Genomic DNA, 22,925 nt, shown 5'->3' on the forward strand with positions numbered 1-22,925 from the left:
TTTCCTTTCTTTTTCTTAGGAGGTATTGAAATTCTCCTGTGGTTTAATTTGTGGCCAATTTTCTAATTGTAAATTTCTAACTGCTTTAATTATCTTTTTTTGTTACCGTCAGCTTTGCTGAGATATCATTCATATACAGTAAAATTCACACATTTTAGGTGTACAAGTCTACGAGTTTTGGTAAGTGTGAAAGGCCGTGACCCCCACCACAATCAAGGTTGAGAGTATTTCAATAAGTTCAAAATTTCCCTCAAAAAGTCATACTCGATCACCTTCCATCCCTACTTCCTGGTAACTTTTGATCTGATTTCTGCCCTGTAGCTTTGTCTTCTTCACATTGTTATGGAAGTACAATCATATAGTGTACGGTCTCTTAGGTCTGGCTCTGTTCACTGAGCATAATGACTTTGACGTTCATCAGAAGTAATAGTCTGATCATTACTTTTAATGCTGCACCAATTATAACACCTTTTCTTTTCTATATATACTTTCTAAGTGTATGCAGCGCTGTAAATAGCTAAATAAGCCATATTGTCATTATAGTTTATCTCGAAGTTTTGTCTGAAGACCACCTGCACCAGAATCACTTTGGGTGCTTGCTAGAATCTCAGATTCAGATCTTCTGAGCTACTCAGTAATGTGTATTAGTAAGCGCCCCAACATGACTTTTATGCATAAGTAAAATTATAAATCCTCAGGCATTCCACGATGAACAAGAATATCGGAGTTAAATGGTTCTGAGTTTGAATCTGGCTCTGCCATTGATTAGCCGCAAGAAGTTGGGCAAATTACTTAAACTCTCTGCACCTATTTTTTCCTTTGTACTTGGAAATAATTAATTTATTCCCCAAATATTTTTGAGCATCTATCATATGACAGGTATGGTTCTAGGAACTAAAATTGCTGCAGTGAGTAAGACAAGGTCCATTCCTTCATGGAACACACATTCTGTCAGAATGAGATAACAAGCATTTAAGCACATGAATATGAGATAAATTTCACCTAGTGATACTCTGAAAAATGAAATAAGGTTTTGACTTAGACGGTACCTTAGTTAAGATGAAAGCTAGACTACCAAAGAAACTCAAAAATACATTTAAACAAGAAGGAAGTGGTCCACCCCCCTTGCTTTGTGACCGTCTGGAGGAGGTGGTTAAGGACAGAGGTAGGATGGCTGTCGTCTTCATCTCGGAAATCCTTCATCTCTCCATTCCTTAGCTGCTTCAGCTCCTGTAATCTTGTCTATTCCAACGAGGAGGAAGGAGGAAAAGTTTGAGGGGAATTTGTGCCCATTTTTTTAGGGGTACATCACTTCTATTCACATTCTATTGATAAGATACAGCGGTCCCTGTCTGCAAGGGAAGCTGGGAAATGTAGTTTACGCTGTGGCCCCGTGGCGCTAACACTCCAGACTCTCGAGGGTTGGACTCTTGATTTCGGCGGAGGTCCTGAGTCATGGGCCGGGATGGAGTCCCGCCTCCGGCTGCGTACTCAGCAGCAGTCGGCTTGGATATTCTCTCCTTCTGCCCCTTTCCCTGCTCATACTCTCTCTCTCTGTCTTTCTAAAATAAATAAATATTTCAAAAATTTATTTAAAAATTAAAAAGAAAGAAAGAAAGAATTGAGCTAGGCTAAATTTCAGTCCCTACTAATTCATTAAGCAGGTTTCCTGAACATGTTTATGACTCATACACTTTTCCGTATTTCCGTTTACAAAAAATTTGCCGCCAATCTTGATTCTCTTTTGAGATGGTAGGGGAAAAGTTGATGTCAGCATTCACCCGCCAGCATGCAGCTCTAAGCTAGAGGTTCCCATGTGACCTATCAGCGGGCGTTCTCCCCGGGGTTTATGCCCATGCACTTCCAGGTTTGACCACCCCTCATCCACTGTTCACTGCCTTCATGAAGGGCAGGAAGAAGCCACGCCTTTCTCGTGCAGATTTTTATCTGTAAAACCATTTTTGGAAAAAAAAAAAAAAAAAGGAAGAAACATATATGTCTCGTGGTTTGACTCTACATCAAGAATCTTGACTGAAAAGAAATACTAATTTATCGGGGAGCGTGTCCTATGGTAATTTTTCTTTTTTAACCTTGTGGCCACGGATCATTTTGAGAATGGGATGAACGCTGTGCATTCTCTCCCCCAAACACCGCCCAGTAGGGTCAGTTCTCCGCGTCATTTTACTGCCCCCCCCCCAGTAGTATTTGCACAGTGGATCACTCCCTCCACTCTCTCCCTCTCCCGTCCGAGTCCTGCCTCAACCAGCGCATCTTAGCTGAACTCAGGCATCCACTCCACCTAGGCCACTAGAATCGCCTGGAGGCAGCCCATTCGGCCCGGGCGCGGGCGAGCCCGGAACTCAGTCACCGGACCCTGTTGCCCACCGGAACGTGAAGGGAAGGAACGCGCAGGCTGGGGAACGGAAGCGAGAGCGAGGGACGTGTTTAGCGGAGGGCGACACTGCCCCGTCGTGCTTCGGCTTTGGTTTGTTTTTTGGCGATGTTTCCGAGGGTCACCGCGATCCTACCTCTTCGCCCAGTCTCCCGCTTCCCTTTATGCTCTGGAGGCTCGGAGGCACCGGCGGCTGCGATTGTGCTATCCGGTGCTCCGCACGGAACGGTCAGGTACGGCATTTCGGCGCTGTTGGCCTTGCAGGTCTTCGGGCAACCCCCGGCCTCCCTCTGGGGCGTTCAGGGATCGTTCTCCGGCTTCCTGGGGTCGATGTTCTAGCCCGCGGGATCTTAGAGACCGTTGCTTTAAATCTGAGGAAAGGGAAATCCCAGAAAGGTAAAATGACTTGCCCAAGGTCATAATGTGAGTGAGACACAGCTACGGTTACATGGTTGGTTATTGTCCCGAGCGCTCTGCTACACACCGCGCCTCCTACCTCTTGCCGCTCCTCCCTTCTTTCATTGCGGGCTCCAGAAGCAAAGTTGTCTTACTTTTTTTTTTTTTTTCTTTCCAAGACTATAACGGCCTCATTCCTGCCTCCATTTATTCTTTCGTTCATTATTCAAAGTACAGTGTACCGATACCGGTGTTAAGGCCCGAATAACAACAATCCTGCCATGGAGCTTACAGTTCACCAAGCATGTAATTCAAATTTAATGGAGTAAAGCTGAGATGGTGTAGGTAGCACAGACTGCTGTATCAATTCCAGTAATGACTGGGTGAGCAAGTCAGGACAGCTGACTATTGCAGGAGAGGTTCAGAGTATCCATTTTTGGAAAAGATGTCTGATAAAATCTGAAGGGGGACCAAGGGTTGGAGCTAGCCAGGCAAGAAAAGTATGTATGCATACTTCGTGTTGGTATTTATTCTCTGAGTACCCTCATCATTATGGAAACTTAATTCGGCATAAAGTCCATGTAGAACGATTTGGGGCCAGTATGGTTAAGTGTAGCTCTAAGCAGGTTAGTAGCAGTGGGGATGGGAAGAAGTACCTGGATGGAGGAGAAAAATTGCACAGGTAGAATTGATATGATGTGACATATGAAATAAGGGTAAGGTAGAGAAAAGGTTTCAGCGGGCTACGCTAGAGGACTAGTGTACCATTAATGTTAATAGAAGACTGAGGAGCGGCTTTGAGAAGGCTTTTTAAATATGTCATAATTTTTAGAATTCAAAATATCTATTGTGGTAAGAAGCTTCTTCAACACAAAAGGGTGGGAAATGGATAGTATGAGAGGGGAGCTCTTTTTTTTTTTTTTTTTTTTTTGAGGGTATCTCTTGAATGTGGTTTTGAATGCGTTGTATTTGAAGTGCTGATGAGATGCTCTCAGTGGAAACAAGCCCAGGTGGGAGGTTATGACTGAAATTTTATTATTTTAGTGTTAGGGAGTTAGGTACTGCCTATACGTGATTTTCCTGTACTAAATAAAATTACTTTCTGTGGCCCCGTGGCAGTCTTGGAAGGAAACATTGAAGGATGGGAGGTTATATGTGAGATTCATTCTCCTCATCGCCACCTTTTATTATGATACCTTTAATATTTAACTTTCACATGCGAAATAACGGAGTATTTTCCTAGATTGAATTGTACCATATATTGAACGGTATTATGATGAAGGTCCTGTGTACCGATAATAAGGATATTAGTTCTGCAATTGGTTTTGCATTCTAATTGTTAAGTGCCTGATTTGATAGCCTCTGACATTTTTATAAGCAGATCAAATAGTTTGTTTCCAAATTCTTGGAAATAGCCATTTTGTTTTTCATTAAAGCGTCCCTAGTCTGGTACTGCTATTGGCTAGCTTTGAGAACTTGATACAATAAGTAGCCCAGGGTCTGATGTGGGGTTTTGAGATGAATTGTATTAGAATCACCTGGCGTCTTGGTTAAATGCATATCCTTGGGCCGCATTCCAAACTTAGCAACTAAGAATCTCGGAAATATATTTTAAATAAGCTCCCTGTGTAATTCATATGATCCCTAAAGGTTAAGAACCACTGATTTAACCTCTTTGAGCATCAGTTTCTTCTATAAAACAGAAGTAGTAGAATCTGGCCTTTAGGATTGTAAGGATTAAATGACATATGTCACCTAGCTCCTCAAATGTGGTCCTCTGATGGGCAGTATCAGCATTACTTGGAAAGTTGTTTGAAAGGCGAACACTTTGAGTCCCTCCTCAAAAGTACTGAATCAGAATTCCTTGGTGGGACCACAGAACCTGTTTTTTTTTTTTTTTTAAAGTCCCCTAGCTGATTCCTATGCTATTGAAGTTTGAGAAACGGTATTCTGGCCTGTTAGCTTCAGAAAGGTAGGGACCCTGAAATTCTTTTTACTATTATATTGTCAATGCATGGTATAGTGCCCAGCACAGAATAGATTTATTCATTGTATTTAATGAATGACTTTCTATACATTTTACCTTCCTAATCTAACACTTTCATTAGCTTTTTAAGTTACTTTAAAAAAAATTTTTTTTAAGATTTTTTATTTATTTGGGATAGAGACAGCAAGAGTGAGAGAGAGCCCGCACGAGCAGGGGCAGAGGGAGAAGGAGAAACATGCTCTCCACTGAGCAAGAAGCCCACTGGGGAGGATGGTGGGGGACTTGATCCCAGGACCCTGGGATCATGACCTGAGCTGAAGGCAGATGCCTAACCAACTGAGCCACCCAGGCGCCCTAGCTTTGTAAGTTCTTCAATATCAGGGTGCCTGGGTGGTGCAGTTGGCTAAGCATCTGGCTCTTGGTTTCAGCTCAAGTCATGATGTTAGGGTTCTGGGATCGAGTCCCACATGGGGCTTGCTGCTCAGCCATCTTGGGTTTCTTTCTCCGTGTCCTTCTGCCCCGCTTGCTGGAGCTTGCGCATGCGTGCACTCTCGCTCGCGTGCTCGCTCATGCAAATACATCTTTAAAAAAGTTCTTTAATATCAAGTATCAAAAGATTGTTTAACACCACAAAATAAAATTAGATATTTGGGTTGCTTAGATTTGGCAAATCTTTTGCATGAATTTGAAAAAGATATAATCATTTGTGTTGTTCTTTTTCACAAATGTATTTAGTTAAGAAAGCAGAAAGTATCTAGCCATTGAATATCCTTTTTACTGGTCCATTTCAGCTTATCTTACAAATGGTGATTGGCTGGTTAAATGACATGTAGCTCAATGAGAAAGCTGATCGGATTAGAATAACATCCAGACATTAATACCCAGACATGTTTTTTAAAGAAAGTAACCTTTCTTTATTAATAGAAATTTATTTATTTTTATACCTTTTAATGAGGTATTATTATATCATGTTAAGAGCCAGGACTTGGCAGTCAGTCAGTTTTGGGTTTGAGAATAATAAATTGAAATTCATTAAACCTGTTAGGGTTTTGCAAACTTTTTTTTTTATGAGTATTTTTATTTATTTGAAGGGGGACACAAGCAGGGGGAGCGGCAGGCAGAGGGAGAAGCAGATTCCCCACTGAGCAGGGAGCCTGATGTGGGACTTGATTCCAAGACCCTGGGATCATGACCTGAGCCAAAGGCAGATGTTTAACTGACTGAGCCACCCAGGTACCCCTTGCAACCTTTTTCTTTTCTTTTCTTTTCTTTTCTTTTCTTTTCTTTTCTTTTCTTTTCTTTTTTAATGTTAGTTCATGTCTTTTATCAACCTATAAACAATTACTTGTTCTCCAGTTTGTTGAAGCAATAGGTCAGACATTTGTCATAATAATGTCTGTCAAAGTGGCTAGCCATAAAAACTCCAGCACCACATTCATCTGAAGGGCACTTCTGACGAAGGTGACTGATCTTGCCATTCTCATCCACTTTATAGTGTTTCGGGACAGCTAACTTAACCGTCTTTCTCTTATGCTTATTCTTCTTGGGAGTGGTGTAAGACTTCTTCCTTTTCTTAGCACCACCATGAAGTCTCAACCAAAGATGAAGAGTGGACTCCTTTTGAATGTTGTGTCAGATAAAGTACGTCCGTCTTCTAGTTGCTCACCAGCGAAGATCAGTCTCTGTTGATCGGGGGAATCCCTTCCTTATCCTGGATCTTGGCCTCTACAATTTCTGTTGTATCTGAGGGTTCATCCTGGAGAGTGGTCTTGGTGACGTTTCCACCGCAGATGGTGGATCAGGAAGTTGTCACCTTTTTTAAATGCCACGGAATGCATAGGAAATGATCTTTGTATCAAACCTTGAGGTAAATGGAGGGAGGCAACAGATAGGAGCACCAGCAGCCCCAGCCTTCATCCAGTTATTCCCAGGGGACCAGGTGATCAGTCAGTGTCACCCCACCTGTAATCCTTTTGTGACTTACCAGTGTGTCTTAGGCCTTAGTGAGCCCTGAGCTACATGACCTTGGGTAAATCACTTCACTTCTCTGGTTTCTAGTTTTCTTATCTGCAGAATGGGGATAATACTTACTTAGGGAGTTGTTGTGGGTATGAGGAAATGTAGTAAATATGTTGCACCAGACTAAGCACATAGTATACATTCAATAAATGTTACATTGCTGCTGTTGTGGTTGCTGACGATAATAATAAAAAGCAAAAGGGAAGGGTTTGAATTAGAAAATTTTAAAAACACATAGAAGCAGTGTTTTGAATCCTTGCTTTATTATTTTGCATTGTATTTTTCAATTTTTTCTTTAATGCTTCTTTCTAGGGCAAAATATAACATCCAAAGATATTTTGGCACTAACAACGTTATCTATAGCAAGAAGGATGAGCAGTCTGCTCCAACACATGAGATTTCCAAAGAGACAGAGAGCCAAGAGAGTGTAAAGGAGAATACAAAAAAAGACTTGTTAGATATCTTTAAGGGCATGAAAGTTGAATTAAACACAGTAAATGTACAAACAACAAAGCCATCCAGCAGAAGACAGCTTAAGAGTGTGGAAGCTACAATTGGCAGGCTTCAGAAAGCTCGGGAGGATGCCCCAAAGAGGTAAATTGAATTGAATTTCAGTTACATTGAAAGTAATTTTTGAAACTCCTTTTTCTTTTAGAAAAAAAATTGAAATGAGAGGACCTGGGAGATGCTTCATGAAGACTATCAGTCTGTAAACACAGAGACTCTAACACTTAACATCAGAGATACTGTTACCCTTCTGTATGTAAATAGGAAGGGGACATCTGCATACAGTCTAGAGAGGAAAAGAGGCATGATCTAATTGAGAATTCCACATGTTTTCTTACATATTCATCAGTGTTATTAACTGCCATTTAATTGCCTCTTTAAACTGCTAATTACCAAATCGTTTATATCCTGATTTGGAGGTAGCTTCATGTATCTGAAGGACTTGTTTATTTGAAATTTCCATTTTAAAAATTCCACTTAGAATAGGATTTAAGCATGTTGATTACAACTGTTTTATATGACTTCCTTTGACCAGTAATTATCAGTGCTCTCAGTTTGTGTGGTTTCCTCAAAATATTGTAATTACTTGTGCTTGTGAAAAGGATATTATATTTCACTGATTCTAAATGCAACCAATAATAGTATTTTAGCATTGTGTTGTAATTTAAATGGTAGTGTTTTGTTTTAATGATACTTAAATAATCGTGGGTCTTACACAGATGATGTCATCAATTCAAATAATAAGGTATGTGGCTTAAACATTCCCATCTCTGACTTCTCTTAGCAAAATCAACAGCTAGTGTAGATTTCTATTTTCCAGAATGACTTAATATTTTTATGAAACTTCTTGGTTTCTATATTGTATCACATTGTATCAGAACTATCCCTGGAAAGCATAATTGGGTGGTAGAGAAAAAGCTAATTCAGTGAGTGCGCATCAGAGGTACCTCCTCCTCCTCCTTTATTATTTATTTATTTATTTATTTATTTATTTATTTATTTATTTATTTATTTATTTTTAAGTAATCTCTATACCCAGTGTGGACCTCAAACCCACAAACCTGAGATACTGACTGAGCCAGCCAGGCTCCTCCTTTTTAGAAACAAAATAAAACAAAAATATTACATAAAAGTATACAGAATTAAATGATACAGATATATATATATTTATCGAGGTTTTTTTAAGCTTCCAGACCTGTCTGTGACCCATTGTGGGTTTTATTATAATTATGTAATTTAATTATCTATTATAGAAATGGTTAAGATGAGTTGAATGTTTTGCAAAGACTCAGGAAATTTTTTAAGTTCCTTTCCAATTAGGTATAAATGAGACAAGCAGAAAAATGTAAGAAAATTCTGCACTCAGAATGCTTTGTAAGCATTTTTAAGATCTTGATCTGTGTTTCCACTTTCAAGAGACCAAAATTGGAGCTCTTGGAGGATGTACTATGGGTGCAGTGTATATATAAAAGATATATCTTGGAACTTCTGTTCGAAGAAGGGCTTTGGTCCTGCATCAAAAGATTGGTGAATGAGATACATTTGTTTTAAAAATTTATCTTTTTGGGGTTCCTGGGTGGTGCAGTTGGTTGAGCATCGGACTCTTGGTTTCGGCTAGGGTCATGATCTCGGGTTCATGAAATCGAGCCTCGCATCTGGCTCTATGCTCAGCTCAGAGTCTGCTTGTCCCTCTCCCTCTGCTTTCCCCTCCACTTGCACATTCTCTCTCTCTCTAAAATAAATAAATAAATATTTTTTAAAAATAAAAAAAAATAAAAATGTATCTTTTAGAGGCACTTGGTTGGCTCAGTCAGTAGAGCATGCCGTGCTTGGTCTTGGGGTCATGAGTTTGAGCCCCACATTGAGCACAGAGTTTACTAAATTAAAAAAATTTTTTTAAATGTATCTTTTAATGACTTTGTTCCCCACCCACTTTTTTTAAGGAATCCCGGATGCACAGATTTGGGTTAATCATCTTTGATTCATGATGACTGTCATGGTTCCATGTATGACCTGATTTTAGTTTTTTATTTGTATTATATATTGAATGGCCATTGATATAGTTAATGTGGCTGCATAGCAATTACCCCAGAATTTAGTGGCATAAAACACCCATTATTTTATGCTCATGGATTCTGTGGATTAAGCCGTGTGGACAGAACACAGTGGAGAAGGCTAATCTCTGCTCTATGCTGTCCTCACTCAGAAGGCTTGGAAGTCCAGGGGCTGGAATCATCTGAAGGTTTGCTCATTCATAGCTCTGACTGTTGAAGCTGGCTGTTAGCTAAGACCTTAGTACAGGACTGTGTGGCCTGGGATTTCTCTCTGCATGGCATCTGCGTTCCAAAGGCGAGTGTCTCAAGAGAAAGTGAGCCAGAAGGAATTTGTTTTTATGACGCAGCCTGGGAATCAGACTGGATAAGATTGGATACTGCCACTCTCATTTCCTGTTCCATATTGATTTTGGGGGGGGGGGTACTTGCTTTTTATCATAGCAACTGCCCTATAACCATCTTCACAAAGATTTGATGTCATCAAAAGGAATGCAGTAGTCTAGTGTTAAAACTGTGAACCACCTTGACTTAGTTCCCACGGTCACTGACAGATGGCTGTGTTTCCCTTTGGTGCTCCAGGGTGCCTCAGGGCATTGTTTGGTAACCTAAGTCCTACATTGAGCTCCCTGTGCAAGGCTGTGGGACCACACCCATAAGTTTCTTAGAATTTGTCGTCTGTTTATAGGCTCTCTGAGGCACCATTTTAAATCTTTCTAAGATCTTGGGGTGCCTGACTGGCTCAGTTGGTAGAGCGTGCAATTCTTTTTTTTTTTTTTTTAAGATTTTATTTATTTATTTGAGAGAGAGCCAGAGAGAGCACAAGCAGGGAGAGCAGCAGAGGGAGAGGGAGAAACAGGCTCCCCGCTGAGCAGGGAGCCCTACGCAGGGTTTGTTGTGGAGCTCAGTGTGGCTCCCTGGGGTCACGACCTAAGCCGAAGGCAGACACAACCGTTTGAGCCACCCAGGTGCCTTGAGCATGCAATTCTTGAGCTCGGGGTTGTGAATTGGAGCCCTGTGTTGGGTGTAGAGATTACTTAAAAATAAAATCTTTGAAAAAAATAAATCTAAGATTTTAACAAATGGTTTTATAGTGATGCCTATGGCTTTATCATTAAACAATGTTTACCTGACACTGCACTGAATTTGATCTCTGTTCAGAAGCCATTTAAAAAAACTTTTTTTTTTAAATTCAATTAATTAACATGTAATGTATTATTTGTTTCAGGGGTACAAGCCTATGATTCACCAGTCTTAATATAATACCCAGTGCTCATTACAACACATCCCCTCCCCAATTAGCCAGTTACCCCATCCCTCCCCGCCAACTCCCCTCCATCAACCCTCAGTTTGTTTCCTATGATTAAGAGTCACTTATGGTTTGTCTCCCTCTCTGGTTTCATTGTGTTTCATTTTTTCCTCTCTTCCCCTGTGAACCTCTGGCTTGTTTCTTAAAGTCCACATATCAGTGAGATCATATCAGAAGACATTTCTAAATTTTAGCATCATTTGCTGCCTGGAGGGGCTGAGAATGAGAAATGTTTTATTTTTGATCCCAGCAGGTCTTGGTTCCTTTATATGGTACAGTTCGTTCTTATCTCTGTCTTCTCACATTTTATCATCGGCAACTGAGAAGCCAGGAGATCTCTTCTACACTGGAAGTCTCCTTAGACTGGCTCACCCAATTCACTGGGTGTATTTCCTATTTTCCACCTTACTACAAGCGACAGTGTTTCTAAACAGAAGTCCCCTTTCCTGCAGCTTCTAGTAAAGTTGATTTTCCTAAAGTTCTCCCTCATAGTGGCTTTGAGGGCCCTCAGGCTCTAAGTCTCTTTGAGGCCCTAGTCTCTCATGAATACTTGCCTCAAGGTCTTTCCTGTTTCCACCCACTGCCTAGTACCCAGACTTCTCCCATACATTTTAGGTTTTTTGTTACAGTAGCACCCAACTTCCAGACACCAAAATCTGTTCCAGTTAGGTGTTGCCTCATAACAAAGCATCCCAAGGCTTGGGCAGAATGTGGCAGAGGTAGCCGTGTCTGCCCCACTCAGGACTATTGATGGCCGGTGCAAGGTGAGGGTTTGCTCACGTACATTCCAACAGCTGCTGCTGGCTTTTGGCTGAGACTATATTTGGGGCTTTTTGCCAGAACACTGAGCCAAGGCCTCTCCATAACCTGCTAGCTGAATTCCATGGACAGACATCTCAAAAAGAGAGCCAAACAAAAGCTGTGTCATCTTATATGACCTGGGCTCACGAGTCACAGTGCGTCGTCTCTATCACTGTGTTCATCAAGGCAGTCACAGAGTTTCCCCTGGTTTCAAGGGGAGGGAACATGGATTCCCTCTCTCGATGGGGATGTGGCAAGGTTTTGGAAGAGTTTGTGGGACAAATAGAAATATTGCTATCTCTGTTTTCTAATAATATACTCTGCCACACGTGTTAACCTGATAACTGTTGATGTCTATTGTACTAAAGGGAACAATACCATGATGAAATTGATCCCTGTTTGATTGCATCTGGATTGGGAGAACTGTCTGTACCTTATGGTTCACCACATGTACTTAGGGCTTCCTTGAGTGCAGTTGCTCTTGTAACTGCATGTCCATTGTGGGGACCCTGGAAACTCTGTGGCCTTGTTACCAGAGATAACCAGTTCCTGTGGGGCACTAAGCGAAGCAGCTCCCGCCCCGGCATGATGTGGGTCTCCTGTCCTAACTTTGGGATGGCCCGTGCAGTGTCATCCACGTGAGTGCTGCAAGGATGCCACCAAGAGGGAAACCTGAGGCTGCTCTGCCAGCCCACTGTGGTTGTGTCCTTTATCTTTCTGAAAAGACTGGGCCAAGCATGTTTGTGGTAGTCTCGTGAGTCTGAATGTATTGTGGAACCTAACAAGACCCCTGGTGAGTGCAGCAATAACCAAAATTTCCAGCTCCTACTTTAACTTTCTCTTAACTAAGCAACTACCTGCTCTGATCATCCAATAAGGTTTCAGCTACTTATTAATTAATGAATCCATGAATTGAAATTTAGATTATTTCTGGTTTTTCATTAGTATAAAATAATGCTGTGATTAACTTCATTCATTCAACAACTTTAGATTGTCATTATATCTCAGGCAGTGTCCAATAAGATGGAGGTAGAACAGTGAACAAAACAAAGTCTCAAAAAGTCTCTACTCCTTACGTAATGATGGGGGAATTGGGGTGGGAGAGAGTATATATAGTCACACTACATAGACACACAATATGTCAGGTGGTGAAACATGAAGACAAATAAGATAGGCTGGAGAGGTGTTATTTTTTTAAAAGGGATCGTGGAAGAATAATGATTGAGCAAAGACCTGAAATAAAGGGGCACCTGAGTGGCTCAGTCGGCTGGGCGTCTGGCTCTTGATTTCAGCTCAGGTCATGATCTTGGGGTTGTAAGATCGAGCCCTGAGCCAGGCTCTGCACTGAGCATGGAGCCTGCTTGAGATTCTCTCTCTCCTTCTCCCTCTCCCTTTCCCTGCCTCATGTGCTCGCTCGCAATCTCTCTCAAAAAAAAAAAAAAAAAAAAAAAAAAAGGCCTGAAATAAAGTTATATATAAAGCCATGCAGATATCTGAGAGCTGATTTGCCTTTCAGGCACCGGGGATAGAACTGCGTAGGCCTTGAATTCGGAGTGTGTAGTATCCCTCAAATTCCATGTATGTATCTGCTTATTTTCTTTAGACAAATACTCCTGGAAGTGGAATTGCTAGGTAAAAGGATTTGCATATATTTGGGGCTTTTTTTTTTTTTTTCCTTTCTGAGAGAGAGAAAGAGATGCATGTGTGAGTCAGGGAGGGGCTGAGGGAGAGAGAATGAGCGTGCCATGGGGCTCCATCTCACAACCCTGAGATCATGACCTGAGCCAAAATCAGGAGTCAGGCGCTAAACCTACTGAGCCAGCCAGGCACCGCTTGGGCTATTGATATATGTCATCAAGCCACTAAAAATTATGCTAATTTCTGTGTCCCCTTAATAGTATCCTTCCCCTTATTATTCTTTTCTGAAATTGTATGTGTCATACAGTTCATTCTAAATAAATTTAGGGAGTACAGAATGGTATAAAGTATGTTTTCTTTTTTTTTAATAGTTTTTATTTTGTTATATTAGTCACCATACAGTTTTTGATGCAATGTTCCATGATTCATTATTTGCATATAACACCCAGTGCACCATGCAATATGTGCCCTCCTTAATACCCATCACCAGCCTATCCCAATCCCCCATCCTCCTCCCCTCTGAAGCCCTTGGTTTGTTTCCCAGAGGCCATAGTCTCTCATGGTTCATTCCCCCTTCTGTTTACCCCCCTTCATTCTTCCCTTCCTTTTCCTACTGATCTTCCTATTTCTTATGTTCCATAAATGAGTGAAACCATATGATAATTGTCTTTCTCTGCTTGACTTATTTCACTTAGCATAATCTCCTCCAGTCCCGTCCATGTTGCTGCAAATGTTGGGTAATCGTTCTTTCTGATGGCTGAGTAATGTTCCATTGTATATACGGACCACATCTTAATCCAGTCATCTGTTGAAGGGCATCTCGGCTCCTTCCACAATTTAGCTATTGTGGACAATGCTGCTGTGGACATTGGGGTGCATATGGCCCTTCTCTTCACTACATCTGTATCTTTGGGGTAAATGCCCAGTAGTGCAATTGCTGGATCATAGGGTAGCTCAATTTTTAACTTTTTAAGGGACCTCCACACTGTTTTCCAAAGTGGCTGTACCAACTTGCATTCCCACCAATAGTATAAGAGGGATCCCCTTTCTCCACATCCTCTCCAACATTTGTTGTTCCCTGCTTTGTCCATTTTTGCCATTCTAACTGGTGTAAGATAGTATCTCAAGGTGGTTTTGATTTGAATTTCCCTGATGGCTAATGATTTTGAACATTTTTTCATGTGTCAGCCATTTATGTATGTCTTCATTGGAAAGTGTCTGGTCATATCTTCTGCCCATTTTTTTGATTTGATTATTTGTTTCACGTGTATTGAGTTTGAGAAGTTCTTTGTAGATCTTGGATACCAGTCTTTTATCTGTAGTGTCATTTGCAAATATATTCTCCCATTCGGTGTGCTGCCTCTTAGTTTTCTGACTGTTTCCTTGGCTGTGCAGAAGGTTTTTATCTTGATGAAGTTCCACAAGTTCGTTTTTTCTTTTGTTTCTCTTGCCTTTGGAGATGTGTCATGAAAAAAGTGGCCGATGTCAGAGAGGTTGCAGCCTATGTTCTCCTCTAGGATTTTGATGGATTCCTGTCTCACATCGAGGTCTTTCAACCCTTTGGAGTTTATCTTTGTGTATGGTGTGAGAGAGTGGTCAAGTTTCATTCTTTTGCATGTAGCTGTCCAATTTTCCCAGCACCATTTATTGAAGAGACTGTCTTTTTTCCACCGGATGTTTTTTCCTGCTTTGTCAAAGATTAGTTGCCCAAAGAGCCGAGGGTCCATTTCTGGGTTCTCTGTTCTGTTCCATCGGTCTGTGTGTCTGTTTTTGTGCCAGTACCATGCTGTCTTTGTGACCACAGCTTTGTAGTATAGCTTGAAATCCAGCAACGTGATGCCCCCAACTTTGTTTTTCCTTTTCAACAATTCCTTGGCGATTTGGGGTCTTTTCTGGTTCCACACAAATTTAAGGGCTGTTTGTTCCAGTTCTTTGAAAAATGTCATTGGTATTTTGATCGGGATAGCATTGAAAGTGTAGATTGCTCTGGGTAGCATAGAGATTTTAACTATGTTAATTCTTCCGATCCATGAGCATGGAATATTTTTGCATCTTTTCGTGTCTTCGTCAATGTCTTTCGAGAGTGATTTGTAGTTTCTAGAATATAGATCCTTTACATCTCTGGTTAAGTTAATTCCGAGATAACGTATGATTTTTGGTGCTATTGTAAATGGAATGGATTCCCTAATTTCTCTTTCTTCAGTCTCATTGTTCGTGTATAGAAATGCAACTGATTTCTGAGCATTGATTTTGTATCCAAAGTATGTTTTCATCAAGTAGTTTGAGTTATAGGATAGAATAGATTGTTATAAAAGACATTTTAACAAGTTCTCATCAACTTTTTAAAATCTATATAGAAAGATCTCGCTATGTAAAGATTATCTTATTTCAGTGATAGAAGCTCCCTGACAATTTTTATTAACGTTAGAACATTTCAAATTATAAAGCCAGAAGCTATGATGATAAAGAACAACATTGTGATAAAATGCATGGTTCTTAAAAATGAATATTTATATTCTTTGTATACTGTTATCAAATATGTATATTAAAATTTGAAAACAGACCTTTCAAGTAGTTCAGGAAAATGATTTGGGATAAAGTTCAGACCTTACTCAGAGGTAACAGTTTTGAAACTAGCTCATTTCTTTTTAATTAATTGTAATATTCCCTCTTTTATTCTGTTTTTCTTCTTTGGCAGTCAGATTTTAGAGCTCTCATATCTTAGGTAAAGTCCTTAAATCTTTATCCAAAAACTTCAGGGATTTGGGAATTTTGATTTGCATATTAGACGACCGAGCATTATGTAGAAAGTCTAATACAGTAAAATATTAACTTGGAGCCCACTCACTGAGATAGCAGTTCTTAGTGAGTTAATATGTAAATTATGTAGACAATTTCTTTTTATGTCTGGCACATTCTTCTATCAACTTACCCTAATTTACTGAGGAGGAGCTTTTTTTTAAGCCTCTTCTTATGGAAAATTTAACACATAAAATCATGGAATGAACCCCTTTGTACCTGTCATACAGTTTCGGTAATCAGTACTTTTGCCATTCTTGTGTCATCTCTATCTTCACCTACTTTCCATCTCCTACTAGATCATGATGATGATTTATGGTTCTTTTTTTCCCCCAGGTAAAATTTACGTACTTTGAAGCATACATATCTTAGCTGTAGGTTTTGGGCAAATAGATATGCCCATGTAGCCCACATGCTTCTCAAGACACAGAGCATTTCTCATTTCCATCTTCCCGTCAGTAGCCTTCTCTCCTGAGGTAACCACTCTTCTGATTTTTTTCACCCTAGGTTAATTTTGCCTGTTCTAGAAGTTGGTATAAATGGAATCATACAGAGCATACTTTTTTTTTTTATCCAACTTTTCATTGTTTCATTCATGTTACTGGTGTGAGCTGAGTACTGTTCCATCATATGGATTTATCATGATATATGAATAGATTTAGCTACTTTAATATTTGCTTACAATATATATAGTTTCTGAAATAAATTGTATCTAATTAAAAAATCCAGTAAATTATAACCGCCTCTCTTTTTTTTCTTTTCCTCACCCCTCTACTTGAATATATTGTTCTGAGTTAGTATTGTGCTTCAGCAAGTATCCATTAATTTCAACTTTTAACATTTTAAAGTTTATATGAAACCCAATACCTAGGACACCTGGGTGGCTCAGTGGGTTGAGCAGGCGACTCTTTGATCTTGGCTTCAGGTCTCAGGCTCTTGAGTTCAAGCCCCTCTGGGCTCCATGCTGGGTATGGTAGCCACTGAAAAAAAGTGCCTAATATTTAAAAATAATTGATTTGGTCAGAAATGGATTTTTTTGAATGACAGAAAGTTTTCTCTGGAAGAGAATCATTTTACTTTCCACTAAACTAATGGCTTAATTAAGTAATGCTTTTTTTTTTCTTACTTATTTTTCATTTTCTTAGAACCAAGTCCCTGAATCCTGAGTTGGTAGCAGCTGCATCCGCTGTTGCAGATTTTCTCCCTTTTGATAAGCAGACAACCAAGTCAGAGCTGCTCAGGCAGCTCCAGCAGCATGAGGAAGTCTCAAAGGCACAGAAAGATGGAAAAAGAGCTAAAATTAGGTTAGTGAATCAAATAGTTCTGTCGGTAATGCTGGTTTTTCAAAATAGGCTGTTTTCATGTGACTGGTGAGTAATGCACACAATATATCAACTTATATATTAAATATTTCTCATAAGTGGAATATTAGTAATTTGGTTTTTTAAAAAAACTCACATCTTAAGTAAGATTGCAATTTTTAAAAGATCAGTGGAATGGTTAAAATTTTCTTTTACAAAGTTGCACGATTTCTTGTCCCTGAAAAAGAAACAGTAAATTCAGTAATGTTATTAAAAACAAGTAACAGAATAAGACAGTTTCTCTGAGGAGATTAATTTTTCCCTGTGAAATAATTTGCTGGTCTTATGTACAGTGTGATCATCTTCAGGCCTGTTTCCTTCACTTTTGCTCTTATCCTTGTGTTTCAGCTGACACCTTCTCACTCAGCCTCTCATTGCATTACTTGATGCCAGGTTTGAAGTTGATACACAACTTCAAATGTTTGATACTTTTTCATAAATGACACTTTTTTATAAGTGACACTTTTATGTTTTAAACGAACATTTCTGAAGAACACCTTCAAAAGTTATGTTTCAGAAGGAAACATAAATCTTAGTGGTCTGTGGGATGTGAATGTTACCATGTGACATATCCTTCATTTAAACATAATGCTTTATGCTGTATTCATGCATGGAAGTGAAATATGAATTAAATGATATGAATCTCATGTGTAAGAAAGTTTATTATCCTGTAGCTACAATTTCTAATGCACTTGACGTTTTTCTTGTTTCAGTGTCAGTAACATAATATCAGATATGAAGGTTGCCAAATCTGCCACACTTAGAATTAGTACAAGACCAGAGCATCAAATTCAGTTTGATGAAGGAACTGACGATTACATGGGCCAGGAGACCAGAGATCTTAAGAAAAGGTACTCAGGCTTTGTAATCTGTTTGGTTTTTGTTGCTTTTGTTTGTTTCTCTGTAGATTTACTTTATTCTGTGCGTGTTATTGCTGATAGGTATTTGAGCATTATGGGTGCGTTTATATCTGTCTTCTCACTCTGTGTGTACCATTTCCTATAGAGGAAAAGATGTTCTGGGTTTAGCAGTCTTATGCTTTTCTGTACCATTAATCAAATTGGGCCCTGCCTCCCATTTATCCATGATGAATAGAGGTCTCCTGATTTAGGATAAATGGAACTGATTGAATTCTGAACAAATGAACATTTTGTAAGAAGCATTATTTTTTATTCTGATATGTACATAACAATGTATATTTATATAATCTTTAGATCTCTCTATATAATTACCATTATCCATACATGAGAGAAATAATCCACCCTCAAAAAAAGAAAGAAAGGAAGATCCATTATAATATCTTAAGGTGGTAGATTATTTGTGGCAATTTGAATTTGGTAATTTGCAGACTTAAAGATGCTAAGCCATGCCTTATGTAATTATTTTATAATAAAAAGCTCTCTGTATTTACAGAAAGTTTCTGTTTTCTCTCCTTCAAGCCCCTGAAGTGATAGCTGGGGAGGGGTAACCAGATATTTAGTATGCTCTAACAAAAACTAACGGATCTTTATAGAAAGGGGTGCTTACAGTTGGAGTATTTTTGATGTTATGTATTCTTTGGATTTTCTTTTAAGTATAATCCCAGCAACTTGAGTTAGCTCTTTTCAGAAGTTAAACTACTAATTTATACAGGAAAATTGTAAAAGGTAGTCAAAAGGTAACGAAGGAAGTTCAAGAAGTTATAATGACTTAGGGAAATTCTTTGAATTACTAATTTAAAGTGATTTTATACCTATGACATATTATTGGATAAAGTATAATGTGTACTTGGAGTTTTACTTAAGATTCCTCAAGAATATTTAATTTCAGGGGCGCCTGTCTGGCTCAGTCAGTAGAGCATGTGACTCTTGATCTGGGGGTTGTGAGTTCAAGCCCCATGTTGGGTATAGAGCTTACTTTAAAAAAAAAAAAAAAAAAGAATATTTAATTTCAGTCTTGTCTGAATCAGTCTTCTTTGAAATGATTCCATACAACTACATCAGAATGCTATGTCATAGTCTGATTTTTAATGATATTAGCCATCATTAAAATTTAGAAGGTGGTAGGGCGCCTGGGTGGCTCATTTGGTTAAGTATCTGACTTTTGATTTCAGCTCAGGTCATGATCTCAGGGTTGTGAGATGGAGCCTGCTTAGGATTCTCTCTCTCCCTCCCCCTTCCCCCCCCACCCCCCTCACACCCCCACGCACTCACATGTGTATCAAAAAAAAAATTCTTAGAAATTAGAAAGTGTCAAGGGAGAATCTAAAAAGCAGGACAGACGTTTATGTGCATATAATGACTGTGTTAAAAAGCTCACTGAAGGACTCTAGAGTAAGGAAACAGTGGTGAGATACCAAGTTGTTCACCCTGCTCTGTCGTGGGACAGCCTGAGACAATCCAGGCCTAGACTGATCACCACAGATACATCCTGGGCTGATTCCTTCAGTAAGAGAGAGAGGTGAGGCCCAGAGCACTGGCTTTGGAGTCATTCTGGCCTGCCTCCGAATCTTGGCATTATGCCACTGACTAATCCTGGGACTGGGACAACTTTTATAGCCTCATGGGTCTGTTTCCTCATCTATAAAATGCTGAGATTGAAACCTAACTTAAATGACTTTCTTGGGAAATAGGAATGTGCCAACCATATATAGTAGATGCCCAGCAAATGTCTGTTACCTTCCCTTCCTCTTCAGCACATTCTGGAATTCCAGACTTTACCAAATCATTCCCTCTTTACTGTGAGTTACCTTAATCCATCATCCTGTTAACTTGATGCAAAGTTAGGGAGTGCAGGTGGGGAGAAGGATGCAAAAGGACTGCGAATAGTTGGGGAGCATAAATACCTTTGTTTAAGAATACTTCGGGACCTGCTAAAGGAAAACTTAAGTGATTTGAGATAACTTTATCTAATTTTAATGTGGTATTTGAATTTTTTCAGATAATTTCATAGAACAAGGTGATTTGATTCAGAAAAGAATTCAAAATGATTTTTTTAAAAAGATTTTATTTATTTATTTATTTATTTATTTGAGAGAGATGGAGGTAGAGAGAAGCAGGCTCCTCACTAAGCAAGGAGCCCGATGCTGGGCTCGACCCTAGGACCCCAGGATCATGACCTGAGCTGAAGGCAGATGCTTAACCAGCTGAGGCACCCAGGCCCCCCAAGAATTCAAAATTGTTTTAAAACTAACTCTCCAGTTTTGAACTGGTTTTTAATCTGTCAGTAAGTTTATTCAAGTATGAATGTGAATCGATGCATAAAGCAGTTGATTAAAATATACAAGGAAAAGTTACCTATTAACTCTGACATTAATTTCAATAGTTAATTTAAAATGTTATGTAAAGAAAGTTAAGTATTATGTTAAAATTACAGAATGATTGCTTTATAAGTGGGAATGTTTTGATTTATCTGTGCCGTCTTTTATAATTATAGTGTAATTAAACATGCAGTGTTTTCTGCCCTTAAACTAAGACAACTGTTGACTTTAACAACTTTTAATTTGGTATATTTTAATAGCTTTCTAATGTTGAGTTTTCTAAAACCTTAATATGAAATGGATCACGTAAAATTATGGCAAATTAAACTAATCTTTTCAGTTAGGTATTTTGGAAATTAAACTACTTAAACTGCTTTATTTATTGTAATGCAAAGTGCATTTGTTCCAGTTTTTCGTTTTCAGTCTAATGATGTGGCAATTTAGTTTTTAGTCTGGTGTGGGTCAGTGGAATTATTTTTAATTTCTGCATTGAGTATTTCATATAGAATTGTCTTCTCAAATAATTTTTTGTTGGCTATGTATAAAAATATTAAATTGTTTTTTCTTTTTCAGTCTTAGGAAAAATATGCTCAAAGGGAAGAGACTTAATATTTTTGACTTCAAGGCAGTTACTGAAGAGGCACCTGAAACAGGTTTGTTAAGAACACTATTTCTCCGGGCGCCTGGGTGGGTCAGTCGTTAACCATCTGCATTTGGCTCAGGGCGTGGTCCCGGCGTTGTGGGATCGAGCCCCACATCAGGCTTCTCCACTGGGAGCCTGCTGCTTCCTCTCCCACTCCCCCTGCTTGTGTTCCCTCTCTCGCTGGCTGTCTCTCTCTGCCAGATAAATAAATAAAATCTTTAAAAAAGAAAAAAGAACACTCTTTCTCAGGTGTAGAAACATTCTAGTTTTCAAAAAAAGCCCTTAATGTTTAGACTGCACAGTGTCAGGTATTTTAATAATGCATCCTGTCAATGGCCTGGATTCTGCGTATGAATGTAGTTGTTGCCATTGCTTGTCTTGGTCAGATTCCTCCCTTGAAATGTTGCATTCTGTGAGACAGTGGGAAGCAAGTACCACTACCTTCCTGAATCCAGAGCTATCAGTTGGCTCCTGATTTGGGGTAGAACGTTAACGATCACCCTCCATTTGCAACTATGCTATTACAAAAGATAAGCTGTGGTTTCTGTGCTAAGGCAGCCTGCTATCTAGACAAGAGATAGAGAGCATTTGAAGAAGTAACTTAATGAACTGATTTAGTGATTGTTAAGAAGCTGGGAAGAAGAGCATTCAGGAAATATATTTAGCAGACTTGTGTCGTCTTTGTTGTTGTTTTAACACACCATCCTTTTTCTCTGTTCTTACCCCTTTCTTTGGATAAGAAGTCAAATCTTTCATATTCACCATTTTAAGTCTAATTAAAAGAGACATAAGAGTGTCCCCTAGCTTGTCATTAAGTATGGTTTACTGATAACTTAAACGAGTAAACTCAGTATGAATGATCTTCAGCTTACAGGTGACTTTGATTTCCACATTGTAAGTTAGTTTTTTGGACTTGATAAAAATAATTTTGTAATTGATATTTAAGTTCCAAGGGTAGCCTCCAATGGCTCATTTAATCTATCAGTTGCTTATATAAACATCTGATTTTTTCCCACTATTCAATAAACTCCTAGATATTAGGGGCTGGGTTTCATTGATGTTTGTATACCCAGCAGCACCTAGCCAGTGGCTGACAGATCATAGGAATTAGTTATCTTAAATCATAAATGCCTTTTTTGAACAAATTGAGCTATAAAATATCTATCCATAGAGGAAAGAAATTAATTTAATCAGTGTTTGTTCATTTAAACTAAATGCAACGCTAAGAGAACAACTCGCCTTCTCTTATTGTGGAAACTGCAACCTGCCGTGTATGATGGACAGGAAATACAAGGGGAACCTGGCTGGCTAAGTCCTCAGAGCATGTAACTTTGGAATTTGGGGTCATGGATTCAAGCCCCACCTTGGGTGTTGAGATTAATTTAAAAAAGAAGAAAAAGAAAAAAGAAATACAAAATGCACACACGCACGGATGATTCTAACAAGCTACTTGAAAAAAACCAAAATAAAACGTGCAGAAACGGAGAGTGGATCATCTCTCCCCTGTTGATGTGGCAACTTGCTTTGGGCACTTATTGTCAGAGCAGCTGCTATTGTCCGCCTAATGAACAGCCAGGAGAGGCACTTGGATTCTTGAAGAAGCCAGCTTGCTTTTTTTAAATCAGAAATCCTATTCTGTGAAACTGAAATTAGATGGCAAGGAAGCACTGAAGTTTTATGTGTTTTATAAAAAACATAAAATGATTGTACTCTAATAGGGAAAGTAATACACAAATTTATAAAAATTTACCCTAGGTATAACTTTGGTGGCTCAGTTGGTTAAG

General features: G+C 39.2%; 1 protein-coding gene and 1 pseudogene across 3 annotated transcripts in view; one reads left to right on the top strand and one right to left on the bottom strand.

Annotated features, from left to right (window-relative positions):
• Positions 1-2,165: 2,165 nt before the first annotated feature.
• Positions 2,166-22,925, top strand: part of MRPS31 (mitochondrial ribosomal protein S31) — a 35,465-nt gene continuing 14,705 nt past the window's right edge. Inside the window, exons 1-5 of one of the 3 annotated variants that reach the window (XM_026493186.4) lie at positions 2,166-2,625; positions 7,107-7,388; positions 17,045-17,203; positions 17,974-18,111; positions 21,072-21,151. In XM_026493186.4, coding sequence (XP_026348971.1) covers positions 2,501-2,625; positions 7,107-7,388; positions 17,045-17,203; positions 17,974-18,111; positions 21,072-21,151 — 784 coding nt within the window. In that variant the 5' untranslated portion in view covers positions 2,166-2,500. The remainder of the gene's footprint in view (positions 2,626-7,106; positions 7,389-17,044; positions 17,204-17,973; positions 18,112-21,071; positions 21,152-22,925) is intronic. The other 2 variants (XM_057308957.1, XM_026493188.4) reach the window with 2 other exon arrangements.
• Positions 6,117-6,692, bottom strand: LOC113250991 (ubiquitin-40S ribosomal protein S27a-like; annotated as a pseudogene).

Source organism: Ursus arctos, unplaced genomic scaffold (genome assembly GCF_023065955.2).
Source record: "Ursus arctos isolate Adak ecotype North America unplaced genomic scaffold, UrsArc2.0 scaffold_10, whole genome shotgun sequence".
NCBI lineage: Eukaryota > Metazoa > Chordata > Mammalia > Carnivora > Ursidae > Ursus > Ursus arctos.